Source organism: Syngnathus floridae, chromosome 10 (assembly GCF_059516105.1).
Source record: "Syngnathus floridae isolate MCC-2025c chromosome 10, RoL_Sflo_1.0, whole genome shotgun sequence".
NCBI classification, from domain to species: domain Eukaryota; kingdom Metazoa; phylum Chordata; class Actinopteri; order Syngnathiformes; family Syngnathidae; genus Syngnathus; species Syngnathus floridae.
The window spans coordinates 1,441,195-1,464,847 of record NC_142422.1 but is presented as its reverse complement, the minus strand read 5'-3'; the positions used below and the strand labels follow the sequence as shown (position 1 = coordinate 1,464,847).

The 23,653-nt window shown below is 45.8% G+C and overlaps 3 protein-coding genes across 8 annotated transcripts in view; 1 reads left to right on the top strand and 2 right to left on the bottom strand.

Annotated features, from left to right (window-relative positions):
* Nucleotides 1-11: 11 nt before the first annotated feature.
* tnfaip8l2b (tumor necrosis factor, alpha-induced protein 8-like 2b) lies at nucleotides 12-3,497 on the bottom strand. Of its 3 annotated transcripts, none has more exons than XM_088386099.1 (3): nucleotides 3,163-3,497; nucleotides 757-1,076; nucleotides 12-656 (listed from the first exon to the last, which is right to left on the bottom strand). In XM_088386099.1, exons 2-3 carry the CDS (start codon nucleotides 1,072-1,074, stop codon nucleotides 414-416), a joined length of 561 nt encoding a protein of 186 aa, XP_088242225.1. In that variant the 5' UTR covers nucleotides 1,075-1,076; nucleotides 3,163-3,497; the 3' UTR covers nucleotides 12-413. The 3 variants fall into 3 exon arrangements, with proteins under 3 accessions (XP_088242225.1, XP_088242224.1, XP_088242222.1); XM_088386098.1 differs by having other exon boundaries at nucleotides 757-1,080; nucleotides 3,163-3,495; XM_088386096.1 differs by lacking the exon at nucleotides 3,163-3,497 and adding an exon at nucleotides 1,468-1,520 and having other exon boundaries at nucleotides 757-1,080.
* A 2,742-nt stretch (nucleotides 3,498-6,239) lies between these two features.
* Nucleotides 6,240-10,970, bottom strand: LOC148391614 (soluble guanylate cyclase 88E-like). The gene is made up of 17 exons (XM_088386641.1): nucleotides 10,818-10,970; nucleotides 10,519-10,723; nucleotides 10,323-10,455; nucleotides 9,897-10,071; nucleotides 9,719-9,810; nucleotides 9,293-9,550; nucleotides 9,064-9,208; nucleotides 8,810-8,932; nucleotides 8,620-8,740; nucleotides 8,410-8,539; nucleotides 8,192-8,338; nucleotides 7,931-8,077; nucleotides 7,696-7,852; nucleotides 7,315-7,424; nucleotides 7,142-7,231; nucleotides 6,944-7,059; nucleotides 6,240-6,794 (listed from the first exon to the last, which is right to left on the bottom strand). The coding sequence occupies exons 2-17, from the start codon at nucleotides 10,644-10,646 to the stop codon at nucleotides 6,431-6,433; spliced, it is 2,436 nt and encodes an 811-aa protein (XP_088242767.1). The 5' UTR covers nucleotides 10,647-10,723; nucleotides 10,818-10,970; the 3' UTR covers nucleotides 6,240-6,430.
* sema6cb (semaphorin 6Cb) overlaps nucleotides 8,551-23,653 on the top strand; it is a 71,868-nt gene continuing 56,765 nt past the window's right edge. Inside the window, exons 1-7 of one of the 4 annotated variants that reach the window (XM_088386634.1) lie at nucleotides 8,551-8,641; nucleotides 8,924-9,041; nucleotides 11,807-11,913; nucleotides 12,025-12,079; nucleotides 15,345-15,429; nucleotides 15,796-15,896; nucleotides 22,671-22,778. The gene's annotated coding sequence lies outside the window, so the exon portion shown is untranslated. Of the gene's footprint in view, nucleotides 8,642-8,923; nucleotides 9,042-11,040; nucleotides 11,087-11,806; nucleotides 11,945-12,024; nucleotides 12,080-15,344; nucleotides 15,430-15,795; nucleotides 15,897-22,670; nucleotides 22,779-23,653 lie in introns of those variants that run through there. The other 3 variants (XM_088386639.1, XM_088386635.1, XM_088386636.1) reach the window with 3 other exon arrangements.

Here is a 23,653-nt window from a genome sequence, read left to right as displayed (position 1 = left end):
TCACACAAGCCTTGATGTCACCTTATTGGCTTTATTATCATCATCATCATTATTATTAATATTGGATGCTTTTTTTCCAAACTTCTGTAGCTTCAATATTATTTTCCTCTTGCTGATACAACATCCTGACCGCTAGAGGGCAGCATTGTATCAGCAATGTATCTGCCGCCGCTTCCTCTTTCCACGGAAACATGGATCCTAATTCATAAGTTTTAAAACAGTATGAACCACTTTGCTCTAGTCTGACCTGCTGTCATAACGACACCTCAAAAGAAAAAACAATCCAGCAGTTTTTTTTCCCAAGTGGAGCGTGCGTCGGGCACCTTCCCTCTTTGTTTGCTCTCTCAGCAGCAGGTCAGTGTCGATGGAGCGTGAAGTGTCAGTGTGGTCCCAAAGGGGAGACCACGAGTTTGTCATATTGTCCCATCTTCTATAAGCTTGTTGAGTCCCTTGCAGATGTGCACCAGGTGGTTCCGGAAAGGCCCATCGGGCTGGTAGAGCCGGCTGAGCAGCTCGGGGTCGGCGTAATGATTGAAGACGTGGTTGATGCGCCCGTGGGACTTTGGCGTCAGGTGGCTGTTGACCAGCTTCAGCAGGAGGTCCCTGCAGTCCGTCAGGAGCTCCGACATCACTGTCTTCTCAAAGGTGAAGTCCACCTGTGGAACACCACACGCCACTCTTTTGTCATTGCTTCCCATCGGTCACATAGCAGCTTATACACCAAATGATCTCTTGTTGAAGAGTCCGAGTGCGTACCTCATAGAAACTGATAGCGGTCATCGCACCCTGGTGCAGCTTCTTTTTGAAGTCCTGGGCCAAGAGCAGCTCCTCTGTGCTGAAGCGGTTATTGCGAAACAAAAGGCCGATCTTGACGGCGATCTTGATCAGGTCCTTGACCACCTTGTGGGCTTCCACTTTGTTGCCCGTGTATTCCTTGGAGACGCGGTAGAGCTCATCCAGGATCTCGCTAGTGGTGTCGTCGATAAACAGCTGGACAGAGGCCTTGGTGGCCATGCTGCTCAGGATTTTCTTCTGGACCTTCAAGGCCGTGTCCTTGGAGTTGAAGTGGTCCATGGCTGTCTGGAAGTGAAAAAGTACAAACGTTAAAGTGGGTCATGACTTTGCACCAGCGGGACAATGCAGATATTTGGGTGCCACCCATTTTGCATTTTATGTGTTTCCTCCTCTGGTTTAGAATTTTCCCTCCTTGTGCAAGATCATCATAAAGACGGCATTGTACATCAGGTTTTGATCGGCACGTCACAAACAATCGTCCGGCATGAGGCCGGGTAACATTCTCACTGCCACTTGCCAAGTAAAACACATGATGACAGGAAACGGGCCTCAAAGGAGAAATGAGTCACCCAACTGATTCATTTGACCAATTAATTCAACAAAAATCACCATTCCATATTTAGCATGTTCTGAGCATTTTTTTTAAATCCAGCTTAAGTGTCACATGCTTACTGTGACATAACCTCCGTCTAAATCCACATTTTCACCGAGCGGCGCTGTCCGGCTGGAGGTTTGAAAATGTAAAGCCCAATGTAAGCTATATGTGCAATTAGCTACCTCTAGCATAGCGTTACATCATCGTGTGACATCATAGTCCACCATTGTTCACTTTAATATTCCGCCTTGGCACTAAGATGGTGCACAAGCTTTGGTTAAAGGATCCTCAAGTCACTTCAAAGTGGATTCTTGGCACCAAGATGGTACCAAAGCACTACTTTTGCCTCAATGAATCTCCTCCACTTACTTTAATATCATTCCTTTCGCACCAAGATGGCACTAAAGTAACACTTATGCCTGAATGAAGCTCCTCCACTGACTTCAACATAGTTCCCAGGCACAAAGCTGACGCCAAATCTCTACTTTTGTCTAACAAGCTCCTCAAATCACGCCAATGTAGTCCCCTAGCCCTAAAATGCCACAAGATGCTTTAAAGTAGCACTACTTGTGTCCAACGAAAGCCCACATGAACGTGTGTCGTTACATAGTGAAACAAAGCCACGTAAGCTTCATTCAGCTCATTTTTATTTGCTTGCTTTGCGATGGTGACCAGTGAGACCTCATGGCAAAAACAACGCTAACGTGTCCCGTGGAGGCTTTTACCCTCCTCTGGGATCGTCGAGCTCACTTTGTATCCAAAACACACGCACAGACACCCAAGAGAGGTCATCAGCCCTGAACGTTACTCCCTGAGGTGTCCCACACTTTGATGACACACCATTAGGAAAGTCACTATCTTCTTGAGTTTGACTTTATCCTGTCTGAGGAGGGAACGCCATCCATTTATATGCTTTCATTGCCATATTGACCCCTCGGGAGAAAACTACGTGGCTGTCTGCTGGTTTTGGTGCGAGGAAAGGTGCTAATAGTGGAATTTCTATTAGTAGAATAGTCCCATTGGTTCTTCTGGACAGTATATTTCTACTCTGGACTGAGTGTCCAGGACGAGATGTACCATAGAGAATGTATGAAGCTGCTGTGTGCAACTTCTTGCCTGCGCTGGCTTGTTTCGGAGGCGAGTGACATAGCTGAGGCAAGCCCACGCCTGTTTGCCGCACATGTCATCAGCACATATTGCAAATATCTGTTCATTTACGGCTGAGGCGCTACGTTTGCCTTTTATGCGCGGGAAAAATCTTCAAACTCTCTGTGATGTCACAGTGGCTTCATTTTTTCTTTATCCCAGTACAGTCCTTTTGTTAATTCAGTTGTCTTTAACTTTGAAGTCCAAACATTAGCATTTAAGCTTTTAGAATGGTTTTTTTTTGGCAAACATTTGGCAGTAACGTCCTTTTTTTTTTGCTCACGTCTAAACGAGACTATCGCTTCCTCAAAGCATCCCGACTTGAAGTTATGAAAGTGCAAAACGGACATTGCGCTCTTGCTCAAGTGGACATTGCTCAAGGCCGCCGGCCGGCTGGCCGGTTGGCCACGCCCCTCTGGCGGGAAGTGAAACTGACAGCTGACAGTTGGTTTGCGCCGTCGTCTCTCAGCATCTCGTACCCAATAAGCGAAGCGGGGGGAGTGCAAAGTCTTGAGTTGAGCAACTACCTGCGCGTATGGCGTGCATGAGGAAGTGCAAAACTATTTGTTTTCTAGTTCATCCGAGCGCTTCCATTAGCCTGCTGGAATGTTAGCGAGCCAGCTTACCTGAGTTGGCGGCGTCCCCCCCCCCTGCTCTGGTCGTGGTCGACGACAAACAGCACCACTGGCTTGACCTCAACGCTTCATGTTAGCAAAAAGCAGCCGCCCGGGCGTCTCGGCACTCTGCCTTGAGATACTGACGACTTGTACTTCCTTGAGGAACTCAACGTGCATTGACACACCCCTCAGCGCTCAAGTGTGTGCGTGCGTGTGTGTGTCTCGCTGAGTGGCTGCTCGTAGATTGACATGTAAAAGTTGCAGCGGCCCCGCGATCAACGCGCCGACTGCTGACGTTGTAAAAGTCTGCCTGTCCTGACAAGTGAAAGCACAAAGAATGTAAGCCAGAGATGTAGCAGCCTGAAAGGGGAGCGGCTTAGACCTTTGTGTGCGTGTGTGTGTGTATGTGTGTGTGTGCGTGTGTAGTTTCACCTTGCCCGGAATGCGGTTGAATGTGCTGCGTTCACTTTCTGGCTTTTATCGAAGGCAGAAAAGCAAAACGTGACGTAGGTCGAGATACGTTTATTGTGTATTTCGTCAATTTTTCCCTCAAATGTACAACTGCGCTTTGACTTGAGAGTTTTTCCCAGTCACGAGCTTTTACTCATTTTATTTTTCTGATTTATCATAGTTTGGGGGTTTTCATTTGAGGTTTTATTTTCTGTATCGGTGGCCGGTATCGGCAGCCTCCTCAAGTACTCGATACCTTAAGATACAGACGCCCGGTATTCATAATGGCCCATCCCTAGTTTGTAGTTCTACTCCTATAGGGAACATTTCTTACTGTGGCGCCACCGGTTTATGTTCAAAGTCTACTTTCTTTATAAGAAATAACATAGCAGCATGGCGTCAAAGCGCATCGACCTCCCAACCGAGAAGTTCGTCTTTTCATTTTATAACGTAGGACAAAGCCAGAGTGAAATCTTGTGGGTTTTATTTATAAAGTGTAGTGCACAACTATGCTTCCAAACTTCCTCTACAAGATGATACATCTGGAATCTTTATGAATTCATGAGCTGTTCGCCCCAGAAAATATAAATAAATGTGGAGTTTACAAATCCTCGACTCTGTTTATATTATTTATGAAGAGTGAGCCCCCCCGATTATCATGTGGGATACATTCCAGACTCACCTGCAAAAATCTGCATTACAGAGAGATGATATACATATTTTTAATATGATTTTACGCCTCCCACACATTTACTCAAAATGCCAGAATATATTACAATCTACTTGATAACGTATTTCTTCTCTCGCGCAGTTCTATAAGTTCTAATAAGAGGCCAAGCACGCTTGCCATTGCTAACAGCTACACTTCATGAGATCCCTGAAAAGATGATCCACCTAGAATCCGTGAATTCACGAGCTGTTCGGCCCCAGCAAATCTAAATTAATACCAAGCCATAATATTAGTTAACAAATCTTCTACTGTGGTGATTATTTAAACACGAAACTTCAGTAAACATGAAATCTGTAACGGTATGGCCGTGTATGTAAGCTACGTGGACACTGGGCCCATTTAGCCCCTCCCCACCAACATATAATAATTCCTTCCAGATGTTGGCATTGGAGGTTCCGCTGGGCTCCAGCTGCCGGGCTGAGAGGCCAGCGGTGCCGTGCCCACCGAGGATCCCCACCCGCTCGAGTACACCTGCCTCTTTGTCTCGCCAAGCCAAACGAGCGAGTGGCTGGGCCCCAGCGGGAGGAGGCCGGTCGCTATGGCAACAGGCAGGAAGTAGTGCTTAAGCGGTTTCCTGTCGGCCTCCGGTTTATCGCGTAATGACATCTCACGAGGAAACATCAACGGGTGTGCGACAATATCAACAATATCTGGGTGTGTTTTGGTGTGTGTGCGGGGGGGTGGTTGTTTCTGTTTGTGTGTTTAAAAAACTGCCAAGCACTTTAGTCCACATTTATGACTTAGATATTGAGTTTCAAACTTGAATATTTTTCACAATTTACAAATGCAATGGCCTGTTATTAGGTGTGGCCAGTTATGGTGTCCCTAATGGAGTGTCCGAGTGATGTCACAGATCAAACAGCCAATCAGAAAGTTACCCTCGTTAAACACACCTGCGTGAAAAGTTTTAGCCACTTTCACATTCTGCAGGAGCTAAAACTTTTCACGCAGGTGGACTTAACGAGGGAATCACACGGACACTCCATTAGGTACACCGCCATTTTCAAGTGTACCTAATATAAGGCCACTATATGAGGGAAATATGGTCAAAGGTCACAGGTGTCAAGCTCTAGTCTAAAATGGCGGTGTACCTAATGGAGTGTCCGTGTGCTTCCCTCGTTAAGTGCACCTGCGTGAAAAGTTTTGGGTCACTTTCACGTACCGCAGGAGCTAAAACTTTTCACGCAGGTGCACTTAACGAGGAACTCACATGGACACTCCATTAGGTACACCACCATTTTCAAGTGTATCTAATAACAGGCCACTTTATCAGGGAAATATCATGGTCAAAGGTCACAGGTGTCAAGCTCTCGTCCTCAGGGCCGCGTTCCAATATGTTTTCCAAGTTATCCTCGTTAAGCGCACCTGCGTGAAAACTTTTAGCCTCTTTCACGTTCTGCAGGAGCTAAAACTTTTCACGCAGGTGCACTTAACGAGGGAATCGGCGGGTGTGGCACTTTTCACTTTCCGTGAAGCTTTTCCCTAATGAAGTGGCCTGTTATTAGGCATGGACACTTCAAAAGGTACACTATACGAGGTAGAAAAAATAAATGAATAAATAAATAAAGTGTAGTCAAGTGTAATCTCAAGGATTGTGAAGAGATTTCGAGATGGATGTTATAATGGAAGATAAACAAAATTGGCTACTGGTTGGACCACCTGCAGTTGTAAATTGTGGGTTTTGTTTCATAAAATAAACATGTACAGTTTTAATTTTAGGAAATGTCTGCTAATTAATTGCAATTAGGTTGGTTTTAAAAAATGAGCAAATTATAATAGAATTATTTTATTCATAAAATACGATGTTTTACACATGACTTTTTTTGTCAATGCCCATTAATCTGTTTGAAAAATCGAATGTGGCCCATGATTACAAAGGTATGTAAATGATGTAAAGACATGCACAGTGGCTGTACATCCATGTTTATATAAATACAATCTACCATGTACAAGAAGAAGCATATTGTTTCACTCAAAATGGTAATCATGTCTCTACTTTGAACAACATCTAGTAGATGTCATGTCTACACTCAAGTCAAGTCACGATGTCACAGCATGATAATGTGAGATTGAGATGTTATGACATTTTCCACCGGCTCACAGGAGGGTGCACGAGGCGCTCTTTATGGGCATGTTGACGGGCAGCTTGGCATACTGCTGCCTGAAGCTGTTCCTCTTAATGTTGAGGATGGGTCCCGGGTTCTCCGGGTCATCCATGGGCGGCGCCAGCGCCGACGTAGCGTTCCCCGGCCCTGCCTCAGCCTTGGCGCCCTTGTTGTTCTTAGTCTTTTTGGACTTCTCCTGAAGGTCTCCCGGCGCCGCCATGGGCTCGCCGGAACCCTCGGGTAGCGGCAGGGTATCCTGCGGGAGGTCGCTGGGACTCGGTTTGCCCTCCGCTTGCTCCTCGCCGCCGCTGATGGGCTGGCTGGATGACATGTTCTTGGCTTCGGTGCTGGTGGAACTGACACACGTTGTGAGAGGCAAGATTTTACAAACGATGGTGGTTAGCCTTGCTAGCTAATTCCTAAGTAGCTCAGGAGTTGCGCCGAAACAGGAAACTCAATAGTCTTCAATTTGGGATGTACTGTGAACGTGAAGTCCTCCACTCACCCGTTGGAGCTTTTTTCTTCCGAGTCCTGCTCGCTACTGTAGCGCAACTCTGCCGGAGTCTTGAAGGAGAGATCTTTTTTTCCTTTCAGCCAGTATGTCTTCATGTAGCCTTTACCCTGTACACAAGCGGTTGCTAACATTGCTAACGAGTGGCTCAATTGTGACGTTTTGAGTGACCACAAGGAGAAGGTTGTTGACCTTGACAAAGATCTTGCCTCTCTCCTCGATTATGTATGGCTCATGTTCCAGGTGGTCTTTGGTGGTCTGGCTGATGTGTATCTGCATACCCTGCTCACACACACACGCACATACACGGTTTCCAAGGTCCCCAGCTCGAGAAGGAGTTAAGTCATGGATGTCAGTGCAGTCACCACGCCATTGCTCTCCATCCTGGAAGCCGTGTTGACCGTATCACCGAAGAGACAATAGCGAGGCATCTTTAGGCCCACCACGCCGGCCACTACCATTCCCGAGTGGACACCTGCAAAGCGGCACCGGTAGATCTAGCATCCATGTATCCATGGATTCAATAAGCACAAGTTCTGTGGAAATTGTGGCTCCAGCTATCTGCATCAAACGCCGACCCCCTGGCCAGAAGAAAAAGCTTTCATGCTTCACAAAGGCACATCACTGTGCTTACATCACCTTCCCCAAAGTCTTTTTCAAAGCTTTGAAAGCCATGAGTGAAATGTGCTGACTCAGCAGTAGAATAGACAGAAATGAGCGATCAATTTTGACCAAAACAAACTCACCGACTCGTATCTGGATGTTGTCCCCAGTGGATGGATCCTTCAGGTGGTCAATAGAGCTCAACATGTCTAGAGCCATGTCGCAGATGTGATGAGCGTGGAATGTGGTCTTGTTGGGCACGCCCGCCACCACCATGTAGGCATCCCGAATGGTTTCCACCTGCACCCACGTCCATCAAACCGTCTTGAGATTCATCGCGTCTGCGGTCGTCCAACCTCTGACTGATGAGGAGCCCACCTTGTAGACGTTGTGCTTCTCACTGAGCGTATCAAAGACAATGTAGATCTCATTGAGCATGTCCACCACCTGCATGGGGGTAATGTGGATGCAGATCTCGTTGAACTTGACCACGTCGCTGAACAGGATGGTCACATCAGGGAAGACCTGGAACGGACCGACCAAACATTCTGGTCATATCGCACCAAAGGCAAAACCTTGAACAGGTTCTGCGGTGGTCAAGGTTGGTCCCAGTCCAAGGTTTGTGGCCATCAGGCATACCTGGCATGTCTCCAAGGCGGTGATTCCCTTTCTGAGACGGTCGGCCACGGCTTTCGGGATCATGGCGTACAGCAAGGAGTCTCCTCGCTTCTTCTCTTCGTCCAGCTTCTTGATAATCTCCTGCAGCTGTGCATACTTTTGTTGCTCCTGCAAGAAGCAACTTCTATGTTAGCCTGCAGTTTCACCACTTCCTGACCATCACGGTCTATCTTGCTCACCTGATCCAGCGCTAGCTGCAGCTCGGCCGACTGCTGCGTCCCGGCTAGGATCAGCTCTCTGCTGGAGTCGTGCAGGTTCAAGTCGTTGACGTAGACCCCCATCTTGATCATGTCCTCCACTGTCTCAATACTGCAAAAGGATGCAGACAAGATGGATGGAGGTCACCTCAAGGCTGAGCGAGAGTGCCGAGCGCCTGGTGGTGGGCTTACATGGGCGTCCCCAGGAAGATAAGTGAGTCCCACTGGGGTACATATTTCATCTGGCCCTTTAGGTGGAGAGGCTTTTTGGGGGGTTCACGCATGTCCTCAAAGATGGTCTCGCTACATTTGCCTGAGAGGAACATGAGGTCAAATCATCATGTATACTTCAAGCATATGTATTTCTCGACTCGGACTTTACCTGTGACGGTCTGGAAGGCCAACAGCTCAATGTCTTCGCCTCCAGAGTTGGCGGCGCTATTGTACTGAGTCAGAGTGCTGCTGTACTCCTGATCCGTGCCTTTCATCTCCTCAGACTTTTGTTCTACACGGACCACAACAACTTGTTCAGAAGGTCAACTAGAAGAACATGACGCTACAATGACGAGCTTGGACATTAGCTAGTAGCTAACTGGGCACCTGCGAGCTTCCAGGTATGCTTTAAGGGTGCCGTACCTCTTTCTTCTTCCCTCTTGGCCTTTTCGCTCTCCTCTTTCTCTTCAGGTTCCTCTTTGTTGAGTTTTGGAATGTTAACTTTTTGTTTGCTTTCCACCACTGCTTTAGAGACCAGCTCAAACACATTGTTCAAGTGGGTGTAGATCTGAGTTGGGAAGGGGGGGGGAGGGGACACGTTAATGAGCAGCCAGGATGCTAACGTTGGAGACAGGGTGGGGCCGATACTCACGTTGTCCCAGCTGAACTCCAGCATAGGCCTGACCAGGGTGAACTCCTCGTTCACCTTCTTGCCCTGGAGGTCAGAGAAGACCTCTTTGAGGCCGTCGCCAATGCGGTACATGGTCATGTCGCGGCGGAAGATTACGCTGAAGGGGAACATGTCAAAAAAGATACCTCGCTTCATGGGAAGCTTCTCATAGCTCGGCGCCGTCTTTTGCTGCGGCATGCGGTGCTTGAAGGCCGCGTTGTCAAAGTTCATCTTATATACCTGACGGGGCGGGCACAGATGATTGTCATCATTTGGATACCGTATCGCACGCAACATGAAATTGCCCCCGCGGATTTGTTTCTATTTTCAGATCTTTTTCCGGTTCCGATTCCCGAATGGCCATTCTCGGACTTACTGCAATATTTCTGTGATGCTGTTCATACGTACCACATAAGTCATCTTCTCTGTCTCCTCTTTGGACAAGATCTCTACTTCAATATCTGTGTTGTAAAACTGACGCCCCACCTGGGAGAGCTGGCCTGCAGGGGGCGCCGATGCAGGTCAAATCACGGAAACTTAGGCTTTGACTTCCATCAACTTAACGTGTTGACGCGGCGAGCGAGACCTTTGACAAACTGCGTGAATCCTTTGCGTGTGCTTCGGTAGTGCAACGTCAGGCTGGTCTCGCACTCTTCCTCCACGCAAAAACTCGGCGGCTGCACTTTGGGGAAAGAGAAGCGGAAATACTCGTGCAGGTTGTCCAGCTCGTTGATGAAGTCGCGCACGTTCCGACCCAACACCTGCGAAAAGCGCCACATTTCTGTCCTTGACGTTCAAGATCCAGTCGCATATTTTAAATTGGATCTGGTAGCAATGGCTCAAAAGGTTAATTAAGTATCGTTCTGCTATCTAGTGGAAGAGCCTTGACTTGTTCTGCTTGTCACTAGACCACTTAAGTGAAATTGGACAATTTCTCTCGACCTACTGCTCGGGAATCTAATGAAAGAGTCAGAAGAAGAAGGCTAATTAATCCAATCGACGATCGGCCTACCTTGAGTATGCGCTCGTAGCCGTAATTTCCGATCCTCTTGACCATGTAGACTCCGAAGGCATACATCAGCTCATCGTGTGTCTTTCCCAGAACCTCGCCTGCCGCCTTGGCGAGACGCAGGATCAGGTTGTCACTGATGGAGAGAAGCCGTGTTAGTTGGTGACTTGGCTTGTCCATCATCTCGTCCGTCACTTACTTGTACATCTGATGCCTGACAAACTTGAGGTGCGGGATTTCGGCCCGGTTCTCAATCAGCCGCCACACGTCCTCGCCGTAGGACTCGTTGATGTAGTCGTTGACCGCTTCCAAGTACAGGCCGTACATCTTGGCGGCGCTGGTGGCGCTAGGGACCTCCGTATCGCTGTCCGACGTAACTGCTCTTCTGAGGGGAGAAATAAAAGCTGGAGAGGGGCGGAGGGGGGGTTAGTTCTGGTGAGATGGACCTAGTGCATCGCCGGCAGTCCTTCGGGTGGACCAGAACGAAATTGGGCTCACCTCAAGTGTTGCTCTACTACCTTCTGAAAAACACAAGCACCAGGTTCAAATCTGACCCATTTCGAGTTTTCCAAAAAACAAAACCGTTGATACCAAAGTGGTTGACGCCTTCTTGATCCAAGTTCTCAGAAGATGGCAAAACGAGCCAGGCGTCTGACAAAAGTCTTCTCACCTGCAGAGGCTCAGCCCTGTGTCGTCTTCGGCTGCGAATGTGTGAGGCTAAAGCTCGGTGCAGAGCGCCGTTCGCCAAGATCACCTGCACATGACAGGTCCCCCCCCACCAACAAACGCAGACACTCGACTGTCAGGTCAACAGGCGAGCAGGTCCAAAATAGACCGACCAAGTGACGTATGTTTGTGTCAGCTGGCAAACAAAACAAATCCACTCCGACAGGCTTTCCAACACAGTCTCGTCTTAATTATTCAAGTTAAAAACGAAATAACTGAAGTTTCTGCCTTGATTCAATGTGTCAGCGCAATAGTGACTTTTTATTTCCAAATTGCTAAATAGTGCCTCTGACCTGGACATGTTATAATTCAAGTTTGTTTCAAGCTCACGCACTCTATGAAATGCTAAAGACTGTCTTTAAGGTGCATGCTCTATTAAATATTCATTCAAACTGTTCATATTCTATTAAATATGAATAAAACGACTTTGGATTGCACCTTTTTTTTCCTGATCACATGTAAATTTAACAACTACCTGATCAAATATTCATCAGAGAATTTCAACTCGACATTTTCGGTTCAAACGGAATGTTTTTAATCTAATGTAAATGAGCGTTTTTAAACCGCACATTGGACATGCAACGTGACACGCGTTTTTAACCAAATATTAATTAGTAACTTCAACCTGTACATTTTCTATCAGTTGAATCTTTTTTAGGAAATCTTTGAAATGCATATTTTGTGTGGGTGTGTGTGTGTCAGAATTAAACAATGGACACGCAATGTAAATCCAGCTCAGAGTTTGTTTTGGGTTCCACTAGGGGGCACTGTTGGCACAGCTTGGTTGTTGCCTCTGCAGAGGAAGGCGCCAGGTTAAAGGTGAAGAACAAGAAGAATGGGCGCGATCTTTTGGCAACGACAGATATAGGTGAGCGGATGCGCAACACACAAAATAAGTGGTATATTTGTATTATATTCGATGTATATGTGGAGTCAGTTGCTTCTCATTTTGTATTTGACCGTTTTCTTCGTTCAACAGACAAAAGTGCACCGGCGGCCATGACTCTCCTTGCCCACCTGAGAGATGCTAACAGGTAAAGGAATTTTAATGGCTTTCCTTCTCAGTGACATAATAGCATGTTAGCTTGTCCTCTCATTTAATTTAGCTCGTTAGTGTTTCTTTTTAGCGCTCCTTCAGTTTGGCCAATTTTAGAGCTTTAGTTTCATCATTTTAACTTAAACTTATTCTAGTTTAAAATGTTACCTTGTTACTTTTAGCATTTTACTTTAGCGTGTTACCTTAGCATTCACAGGGACTTTTGTGTCTTGGCATGTCGTTTTAGTGCTTTAGCTTATTTTTTTTTCTCCTTCTTTCCTCTAATATCACCGTTGCTTCTTTTAGCGATCTGAGAGGAATTCTAGCTTGTTAGCACGTAATGGTGAGGCTTCAGATGGGATGTTCTGAGAGTGAAGTGGTTTTTGATGTACAGTGGACAGCTAGCAGAAAAGGTTACGGCGCTACGCGCGAACCCTCGGTAGCTACGCTGGCTCCAACGCGCTAATGAGGCTAATGGCTTTGCGGGTACATTGGCCTCCCCTTCCCGCCCCATCGCTAGGTTTCGGTTGTTAGCGGCCCGCCGCGGTGCCACTCGGTGGTGCGGCGACGGTAACTCGCAGAGATAACAATGTGCCAAAGGTGTCCGCCGCCTTCGTTAGCACGACCCGCTGAGTCAGTCGTTGTCGTTGTGCAGGTGGATCTCTTTTTTGCCGCTTATCCGTTGACGCGACGCCGTTCCGTTATCGTGTCTGATTCCGAAAGGCTCCTGTGCCAACACTGATAGCGGATTTTGCTTGCTGTTATTCAACCGGTGGGATAAGCTGCAAAAAATTATATATTTTTTTTGTGCATAGCGGTTTTGCATTTTAAAGGAGGAAGCAATTTCTCTTTTCTTTGTTAAAAAGTGTTTGGCAATGAAGGTAATTGGTTAATTCTTAAAATTGAAGAAAAAATTTTTAATCAAAATTAACATTTGGACTTTGTAAACGAATATGGTTTTAATTTGAATTCTGACTTTTATAATATCCAATTCCATGCTACCACTACATGTTTAACAAAGTCAAGCCCAAAAAAACGCCTTGTCTATAAGGTGGATAAAATAAAGGAGAACATTTTATTTTTTTCTCATTTTTTATTTCTTAAAGTGCAATCATGCAACACTACTCTAACCATCACATTCACTTGATAAAAGTGTTCATCTTCTGCCTGCGGGGAAGGAAGTGAAATGAAATCTTTATGATTGATAACGTTTACAACACACCTCGTCCTTCTACACACGCACAAACACACACCCATGCACGCACACCAAATCTCTGCATGATCGACACTTATGTGTGAAGACGTCTTCCTTTTTGCCCTGCTGGCCTTTTATTTGTTTAAGAAATGCTATTTTCTCCCTTTCATTATAAAAGTGTTTGGATCTTCCAGGTGATGTGCATTCTGATGTCTAGCTCTCTCACACACTCGTTCTCTCACACATGCACACGTACAGTCCATTTCAGTCCCAGGGTGCCGCCGCCGCTGCTGCCGCCGCCGCCTATTCATTGGTTCACATGGCGGCTGCGGGGGCTACGCTAGCTGAATGCTAACGAGTTGGGTGCTCTTTGGGTTGCATTTATTGCTCCTCTGTGTGTTCTCCATCTCCAGCACCCCCTCTCCACGGGCCTCCTCCCGCCCCGTCACAATCCCCCAAACCCTCCCCACCTGACAGCATCTTTATCTTGGCTGCTTCCCTCCCTGCTCAGCTGCTCTTTGTGTGTGTGTGTGTGTGTGTGCGTGCATGCGGGCATGATAATGCATCGTACTAGAATTAAAAAAAAAGACATTACAGTCAACGCCAGCTGTTGGCTGAGGTTCCAAACTAAGACCTGGAGCCAAAAGCACAAATTGGCCAATAGGGGATGTGAAAAATGTTATAAACTTATAAACACATACATAACATAATCATATGTCTAGAAAATAGTGTACCTATTACAGCATCTGTGTACCGTGCCTTTAAGAGGCGGGGCTTATGTGTGACATCAGGCAATTCAATTAAAGGTTTTAAGTTTTGCCATTGCAAAAATGGATCGCAGTCTTAGTGTCACCCAAAAAAACTTTGTAGTTAAGTAAAATCAAGGATGTGCACGTGACAAAGTGTTAGCTTCCACCTAGCTTCTCGTGGTCGTTGCGCCCGCTCCGAGCTACTGTGGCAGCTTAAAAGGAAAGTGAAGCAAGCCAGCGAGCGTTTTTGCACAAGAAGGAAGCGTGCATATAAATATTCCATTAAGTGGAGCCGGCTCCATAACAGCGTTATGTATTCAGCGTGGACGCCCAAATGAAATTATTGGGGGGTGATGGAGGAGAGGGAGTAGCTGCTTCCTTTTCTAATACTTTTCCCGCTTTGGCCCCTTGGCCTCATCACAGGTGACACTAATCCAATTTCAGCAACAATACACACACACACAAACACACACATTTTAAAGGTCACGGGAGACGGTGTGAATTTAAAAGCTCACACAAGGGAATCCATTTGAATCAATAGTGTTCTTCCTCTGCCAAAGAATAATAATATACTATTTGTGAGGAGGAAAAATGTTTTGACCTCATGTGTTGGACGTGAGAGCGGCGCGGAGGCCTAGTGGCTAGATGTCCGCCTCGCAGTGTTTGTATCTCGCAAACGTGAGTTCGCTGGATAACGATCGTAATCCCGTCCCGTCTCGTGTGTGGAAGATAAAATGTCGGGGAGGCGCCAGACGCTTTTTGTGTGCCAAACACGGCGGCTCACGTTAGCACGCTTTAGCTTGGCAGCGTTGTCGTGTTTGATATCGCTGCCTCCTGTTGGCGCATTTGCGCAACATGTCATGGTGGAAAAAGTCACAAAAAGCACACAAAACATTCTGAACACGTGTTTATGGATTTAAAATGCGTAGCGACTGGTCCAGCTCCTTCAGCACGTTTTTTTTTTTTCCCTCTTTTCCTCCATCAAACACAATCACAAATGTATGCAACAACACGTCATCACCTTTCCACTGTGTGTACGAGCAGGAAGTGAAAAATAACACGCTTATTTATTAATGCACACACTGAAATTGAATTCATTTTCATGCTTCAGTGCTGATGGAGAAGTGGATCACCATCTAATAGCGTGTAACACACACATCCACGCACACACACACACACACAACGCTTGCAATGATAAACAACAGTAGGCGCCGCCGACTTGTAAATTGTGAATGATTGTGCTCATTTGGACACTCCAACGGCACAGCAACAAGGCACTCTATTTTTATCAAGCCGTCATGATGTCGCTTCTGTTTCAGGGGTCGAGATTGGAGTGTCATGGCGTGGCGGCAACAACGCAAATGCGATACTTCCTCTCCCACAAATGAACACAAAGCAGCAGATGTGAGTGTTTTTTCTTTTTGTTGTTGTCAATTTAGTCTTATTCCACTTAAGCAGTGATAGTTATTTGGATCGATACCGTTTTAAAAAACGTGAAGTAAGGGTCAGCTCAACAGCAGCAAAGGCGCATTATGGAGACGTTATTTAAAAAGTGAAGTCGTTAAATGGGACATTATGATTTTTATGATGTGGACACATGATACGAAATGATTGATCAATATGTCATTATGGAGACTGGTAAAAATATTGTAACAACCTTCTGATTCCAAGTATTATGATTATGCTGACCTCATTGCGAAGACAATTTCGAGACACCGTGGAGCGCTTCTCATTCAACAACGGATGTGGTCTTTTTTTTTTTTTTTGCAGGAGGCACTTGAAGGTGACGTGAGGATGAAAGGGACATTGTGAATATTTGATGAAGCAACATGGTGGCCACCAGTCGGAAGTCCCGGTGTCCAATCAAGCAGGTGACCTTTTCCTTTTTAAGCGACGCAGTGCACACTTCAAACATCCGTCTGTCCGTCAACACATGGATGCACACACACTTGGAAGGAAAAAAAAAAAAATCAAATAAGAGCATCACGAAGCGTGTTATATTTGTACACAAGTAGCGCGTTTGTCCTCACTTCCTGGCGGCGATGACGGAAAGTTCCGGAGCGGTCGCACGGGTGCGCTTAGTGAAGGTGTGAAGTCTTGGCAGGCCAAAGAGGGATAATGATTTTATTTCAGCGCCCCGCAGGTGCATTGTGGGTGTCGGCACCATTGATCTGGGCCGAACGATAAGAAAGGCGGGCCGGCGACAGGCTGTTAACCCGCCGAGTCGGGAGCAGGAATCCATTTCCCGGCCTCCCGCCCGGCTCCGTATCTCCCGTCGGTGCAGCTGTCGGCTTCACAACTCCCTTTTTTTTGGTCCTCTAATCTGCTGTGAAACGCCATCACTGGCCGGGAGGGAAAATCCGCCTGCGCGGAGGTGGAATAAATGTCCTCCGCCGGGACGGAGCGAGGACATCTTGGTCGTGCGCGCTCTGGGAAAATTAATAGATTTCCAAACGGACCTGAACCGCGACACGTCTTTTTAAACACAGCGGTAATCGCCTTCGTTTCTTCTTGCACTGCTTCGACTCTCTACTCATAATGGTAATAATGTTCATAATATAACTTAATATAATATAATAATGTACTTTGGAAAAACAGAGTTGTGCCGCAATTAATTCGAGAGTTAAGATTTTTGCTGTGATAATTACAACAAATTAACAAATTACAAAGTGAGTAACCCCCCCCCCCCGAGTCAAAACGAAAGTAATCCCCAGTAAAAATTCAAAAGCTATTCCACCTGTGACACTTGAATGTAAACAAACACCTGTCTGCCCCTTCGCATCATCCATAATGTAAACACCATCTGCCCTTGCACTCGCGCACGTAATATAAATGCACGGCCATTTGCGCGCACGCACGCACGCACACACACACAGACACACACACACAGGGGCTCGCACTGCCTCCTGGGCCGTAACCGCTGCATAGCGCGCGTGAGGGTAATTGAATTTGACCCGTGGCTAACGAGGGTGGCGTCCGTCTAATTGAACGTGACAGGGCATCGGCAGTCCCACTGACCCCCCCCCATCCCCTGCCCACCCACTCCCTCCCTCCCCTCCTCTGGCCCAAAGTGACTTTATCCCGAACGCGTTCCCAGGATGTTTGTCATTGTGAAACGTCTCCGTTGAGCGGGACGCGGTGGCTGCCTCGGTTACCGTGACGAGCGGTGAGGTCCAAAAAGGGGACAGGCGTGTACAGGGCATCAATCAGCGCCACCGCTCTCCTCCAGGCTCGCTCGTGTCCTTTTATGTCCTGATCAGACTTAACGCAAGCGGACGTGATCGGTGGAGTCCTTAAACGCAGCGTTTTGTTTGGAGATTCACCTTTGTAACTTCACCTTCTTTGTCGTCTTCTGTGCAAATGGGGAAGCGATAAAAAGAAAACACTTTTCAAGATTTCCAAAGTTAACTTATGGCCATTTTCCATCTCTGTTGTTCCCCATCCTTGTAGAGGTAGGTGTCTTTGTCTATTTCCGGACCCCCTCCCTCCCCACTCCCACCCGGTCTCCTCACCGTCCCCGATCCAGGCCGTGCAAAGCTGCTCCATCAGCTCCCGACACTTTTATCAGCGGCGCCAGACTTCCCAAGGAGCTGAAACACCCAGAAAAAGACTCCATATTTTATTCTTATCCTCATTAGACGTCTGAAAAAGAAGACGCCGCTTCCCCCGCACCAGACCTCCTGCTTTTGTCTTCTAAATCTGCCTGGCGGGGGTTTAGGGATTGGGGGGGGGGGGTATGATGGGTGAGAAACGATGGGGTGGGAGGGGGGTGAGTTTTTGATAGAGCCGCCGTGATCCTCTTCACTGATATGCTGAGGAAGAAGATTCAGGCCAGGATGAAAAGGCAACAAATGTTCCGCCGAGGATCCCGGAGGGCATCGGGCAGACCAGGACGCACATGAACACAAAAACATAAACGTCCACGCTCGGAGTTGACAAACTCCTGCTCAAATGACCACGATAAATCATTTGAAACTTTTCCCACCCTCAATGCAACCGCTAACCTTTACAAAGCAATTGATAATAAAGTACCTACTGGTACATCTGAACTTTGTTAGGGATTAATCAGAGGCGCTTAAAATGCCACCAGTTGGATGCTGACCGCTATCTCGAATGTGCTTGAATGTCATTAGCTAATTTTTAACACCGCTTCACCCCGTCTTCTGAAAGGGTGTGTACACTTATGCAACCACTTTTTCCCCAGGTTTTCTTTTTTTTACATCCCATATTGACAATATTTCCTTTTTTAAATTGAGATATACATCTTAAAGTTCACAATGATGAAATTATTCCATTTTATGTATCTTTTTTACATGACAAAAACCTTTGTGTAGGATTTTTATAGCCACCGTAAACAACCATATAGTGTACATCAATGTTTTATGTGTGTGTGTGCGCGCGCACTAAACTCTATTTACCAAAGATGGATTAAAGTGCAAGTTCGCAGCAGCGTGTTTGCGCTGTTTTTAATGACGCTGACATTTACGTTCATGTTGGTGTTTTTTATGCTAATGGGTGTCAACAAACTACAAACTGTGCTCGTGTATCTTTATGACGCTCATATTAATGTCCAAATGTCTCTATTAAAGTTCACGTCGATGTTAATGGAGATAAACAAAAATCTCTTTCTGTTTACGTAACCTCAGCGTCACCTTCATTAATTGTATGTGCGCGCGTGTGTGTGTCACACATGCACACAAAAAGAAAAACACTCGAGGTGAAGTGCACACGCTGCGTTAGCGCTGTGCATTAGGCTTGATTCATGTCGTATTCTCCAAATGCTATTAGCGCAGAACAAGCTTTTAGACAAGTCGAGGCTCCAGAGTGGTCACTGAAGCATATCCTGGTGATATTATGGGATGCTCATGTCGCTACGGTGACACAAAGCATGAACAAAATTGAAAGACAACAACTCGCCGAAGCTAATTAGCGACACCATTTTGTCATATTCTGTCACAGACTGTTCTTGGATTACAGTTAACTGTGAGACAACAATAAGTAGCCTGATGCTAAGCTAACTGTAAATGGCGTTAGTCAAAATTCAATGTTTTGATGCGTCATTGTTAGCAGCTTAGCCAGTGTTAGCCTGGATTCGCCTGAGGTGACATTTTGATTACTTTTCACCGATTCGCATGCTGCTCTTGTTCAAATCCTGCCAGACCCAAAAATGTGTCCTGGTGTTCTTTATGTGTCAAGTTTCACAAGTCAAGCAACAGAACAAAAAAAAAAAAAAAATCCATTTGCGTGACCGCCGGCATTAATTCCACAAAGCGTTGCGGCGAACGCTTTTGACTCTGACGTTCCGTCTTAATTCCCACGGCAAGTTTTTTTTTATTCCAAGTGCCGTCCTTGAAGCGGACCCTTCACGCTCCGGCTCGCCTCCGTGGCCTCGAGCCGGCGCGGGTGTTCCGGTTTGATCCGACGCCATGAGAGTTTGTCTCGGCCTTGGCGTCTTCAGAGGGACGACGTCTGCTTTTTTTCTTTTTCCCCCAAAGCCATGCAATTAAAGTCTGCAAGGCTCATCAATGTCACAACAGAATGAGAATTGTATTGTTTTTGTTTCCCAACAGCTTCTGACAAATCCCAAAAATCGGTCGAACCGGAAAAAACATTTCAATTAACTATCTTAAAAGCGCCGTCGTTACATTTTCTGGCACGCTAGGCGCACTAGTGTGGCCGCCGCAGCCGTCGTGGTGGTTATGATTTGTGTCGACTTGGCGGCCGTGCGCCAGATGTCTTGTCAACACAAGAGTTACGCCTTGTGGAAAAAAAAAAAAAGTCATGAATAATAATAACCTGATTAGCACAACACAAGACTCGTTCACAATCCAATGTTTCAGTCTTTCACTCAATCATTGATTTATTGATTCTTAGTGTATTGTGATGTACGACGTCCATAACCTCTGGATGACTCCGGCGCGTTTTGATTGGCCGTTTTGTTGCCGACCGTCATGGCCGCCACTTGAGCGACAGGCCCCGAATTAATTTGCCTTTGAAGAAGATCTGCTTAGCGGCGGCAGCGGTAGCTTTCTTTTTAAATGTTTTTTTTTTTTTTTTTTCCCTGACTCAGCTGGAAAAGTAAACGACGGGCGAAGTGCGAGTGGGAGTGAAGACTAGCTGTCAGCCTGAACGCTGTTTGCTCTGCATTCATTATAATTCTATTCAGAATAATCACACAAATGTCAAGTTTGGAAATGTTCTTCCACTTGGTGGGGACACGTGACCTTGAGGGCAAAAATAAATAAATAAAATCGAGTCTAAGTCTCATAACCAAATCAAAAATAAGTATACGACACAAAGCGGGACATATTAAAATAAGATTCAATCGGAACATCTGCAGAGAGGCAGAAAGTGACGCTCCAGTGTGAAATTTGATGAAATATGATTAAAGTCGTCCGTTTGTAGTTTCATTATTTATACCTTTATCATACCTAATAAAGTCAGTCCGGCTGTTGTTTAATGTCACCCCAATGGCGCTTTAATAATTGCAAAACGTCATACGTGTCACATCCCATATTATACATACAAAGTGTATATTTCATATTTTCATATAATCATGAGCATGTATTCCTGTATCATGTTATTCCCCGTATCCACATAAGTGATTATATGTACATATATTTTTTTTTTTCCGATAATATGCGCGCTACGTCGTGAACGGGATATTTTCCGAGCTTTCCTCATCTTTCAATCGTCGTCATGAATATTGCATCAAGTGATTACTGCGCCCTCAATCTAATATTCATGTTTTTAATATCAGCCGCGGCCTCACTCAATTGTCATGTTTGTCTTTTGGGAAATTACAAAAAGCACCAGATACTTGCTTCCGTCAAATGAAACACATCCTTCATCGCAGATTATTATTCATAACACGCATTATTCATCGCGCACATTATTCATCGCGTTATTCCCATTGAAGGGGCACATCTGCCCGGTCAGCACTTTTCGTCTTTTCCAACGCGTGATTGCTTGAACATCAACTAATAGAACAATAGATCATATCTGTGATGTATCTCCATTAATCAGCATTTTTTTTTTCTTGCTTGTGCCGTAACACATGTGGCCATATTTGAAGTGCTCCTTGAAAAAGTGTTTTCCTGTATCCACCATCATCTGTGTGCGCGCGCGCGTGTGCTGTTAGCATGACGGGAATACTCAATTAGCGCTGTTTTGGCGTGTTAGCAAAAAACGGCTAATAACTAGCTGTCCTTTGGAAGGTCAAAGACGCGCGTTAACATTCCGCCGGCGTTTCTTCTTGTCTTTCGAATGACGTCGTTGGAAGTGTATAAGCGGTGAGCGGCATCGTGTACCGCCTCACAGTCTCAAGGTTCTGGGTTTGAATCTGGTTTTGCGTGCTTCATTCCTCCGGCGTTTCAAAAACGTGCTGGCATAAATAGGACGTTTTATGCTCGCACGTTTTTGAAATGCGGGAGGAATGAACCACTGAACTATCCATCAGTGTGAATGCCACTAATTGGTGACCAATTGAGGGCAAGTCCGCTTGACCTCGCCAGAAGTCAGCTGAGAGTGAGACTCGACTCTCGCAGCCCACTTCTGCGTCGACATTTTAGTTGTGGAAGCTGCTTGAGAACTTCCTAAAAGGTTTATCGTCGTATTTGTTTTTCTTCCGGCAAAGTTCTCGCATGGTTTAAGCGTTATTTCACGCTTATGGTTCACCTAGACGGTTATTCTCATATTTTTATGTTTTTAATATGCTGCTGAATTGAGCAAACGGCGAGCGTTAGAAAAGTGAGCATTCGATGCTAGGAGGCAAACTGAGGACATAGATCACATTTCTATTCTATTTACATTTTATGAGACAAGACAGAAGCTCTCTGGCAGTGTGTCAAATGTGTTAAAAAAAAAAACAAGTAAAGCTTTATACCAGCCAGCCCTTCTTTCTTTGACAAATATGATGTCATGTCATAAAAATCCAATAATTTATTGTTACATCCTGACAAAGTGTTTAAGAACACCGCACAGGAAGTTTGACTCAAACAATAACAATGTTGATTTAAGATCCTCCTGAGCGTGTGTGTGTGTGTGTGTATGTGTGAGTTTGTGTGAGGGAGAGTGAGTGTATCCTACACTTTTCCTACGTGCATTTGCACTTGACATTTCTCGACAAGGTCACACTTTTTACTTAGTACACAAAACACACATTAGCAGACACACACACACACGTAGTGCAGCTCGAACGATGAATTTGGGCACACCGGTAACGAGCAATTAACATGGTGCTCTTAATGTCCATGAATTTATCTTGCTTTAATGAACGTTTGCTGATTAATGGCGCACACACACACACACACACACACACACAATTCAATGCACACACAACATCAAGTGGAGACGATCATTTCAGATGCACCTTGGAAAATGGAGACATTATTTTACTTTACTTCCTGGTTGAGTCACATGACCCCATTCTTACCGCTTCTACGCCATGCTAGGTGGCTACATGCTAGCATGTTAACATGTTATTGAGCTTGTTAACCTCACTAAAATGATCATAAAGAACGTCCTCTTGTTGTGCCTTAAGTCTTTAAAATCCAATATGGAGACTTATTGGACCAAGTTGGCCACGCCCACAGGAAGAACAACATTTGAGCTGTTTTCTCATTTGCGTTCTTGTCTCTCCTTAGGTCCTTATGAGCTCGCCAAACGCATAAACCGAGAACCGTTACCCAAATGCTGAACACACCGATTGGTTGGCTTGCCTTGGAAGATGTCCCAAGATGCATTTTGGCCTGGTAAGTTTTCACCAATGACTGTTTTTCGAAAATAGTGCGTTCCGAGAAAAACTGTACTTGGTAAATTCACCATATTCTGCTTTCTTGACATTGATTTTGACATATCTTCCTTTTTTGTATTTGTTTGGTCACCTCATGCCTAAACCTGACGCGACAAACGGATTTGGAACATGTAGCGCTTAGCATTTTAGCATGTGATTATTTTAGCCTGTTTCCCGTCACGTAAAAACGGAACCAAGGTTTTCCCGCTGTGTTGTCTTCCCGTTGTCATCCGAGAGCGGGTAACCGTCGCGGCTAATTGTCGCCTACTGTCGCCGCAATTTGCTGAATTGTGCTTTCAGCTGCTGACTCGCTCCACGGCGCCCCGCTGAGGCCGTGGGGGGAAACAGCTGCACTCAGCAGGTCACCGTTCCAAAAAAATAAAAAGCCTAATTGCTTTTTAATGTGCCCCACTGCCGGAGTGTGTGCGTTCGTGTGTGTGCGTGCGTTTGTGTGTTCACAGTTTAATGAAGTTTAATTAATGCAGGTCACTTTTTGTTCATTGTGGTTTTTCCTTTGAAGTAAAAATACGAATCGAGTGAAACCCCCATTTATCACGGGGGACACATTCCACATGCTTTTGAATATGAGTTAAATATTAATTGTGAACCGCTGCTGTGTGGCACAACTATATATATATTTTTAATATATTTATCTTGCGTCGTCGTAGCGTAGCATTGAGGCTTTTGAGATTTACGTCGCGTGAAGTCAAATAAGGCCTGAATACTAAACTCATGGCCTGCCGCTGATATTCTGAGAGTCAAACAACTTGTTGAGGGCGAAGCCAAGCGTCTTGGCAATGACATTTGTTTCATCTCCATCTCGCCAGTCTGGTC

Coding starts and splice junctions, on each gene's coding strand:
- LOC148391614 (XM_088386641.1), bottom strand. CDS start 10,646: ATGTACGGCCTGTACTTGGAAGCGGTCAACGACTACATCAACGAGTCC. Junction 7,425..7,695: donor CAACATCCAGATACGAGTCG/GTGAGTTTGTTT, acceptor GCCGCTTTGCAG/GTGTCCACTCGGGAATGGTA. Junction 7,060..7,141: donor GAGGCAAGATCTTTGTCAAG/GTCAACAACCTT, acceptor GCTTGTGTACAG/GGTAAAGGCTACATGAAGAC.
- tnfaip8l2b (XM_088386099.1), bottom strand. CDS start 1,074: ATGGACCACTTCAACTCCAAGGACACGGCCTTGAAGGTCCAGAAGAAA. Junction 657..756: donor CCGCTATCAGTTTCTATGAG/GTACGCACTCGG, acceptor GGTGTTCCACAG/GTGGACTTCACCTTTGAGAA.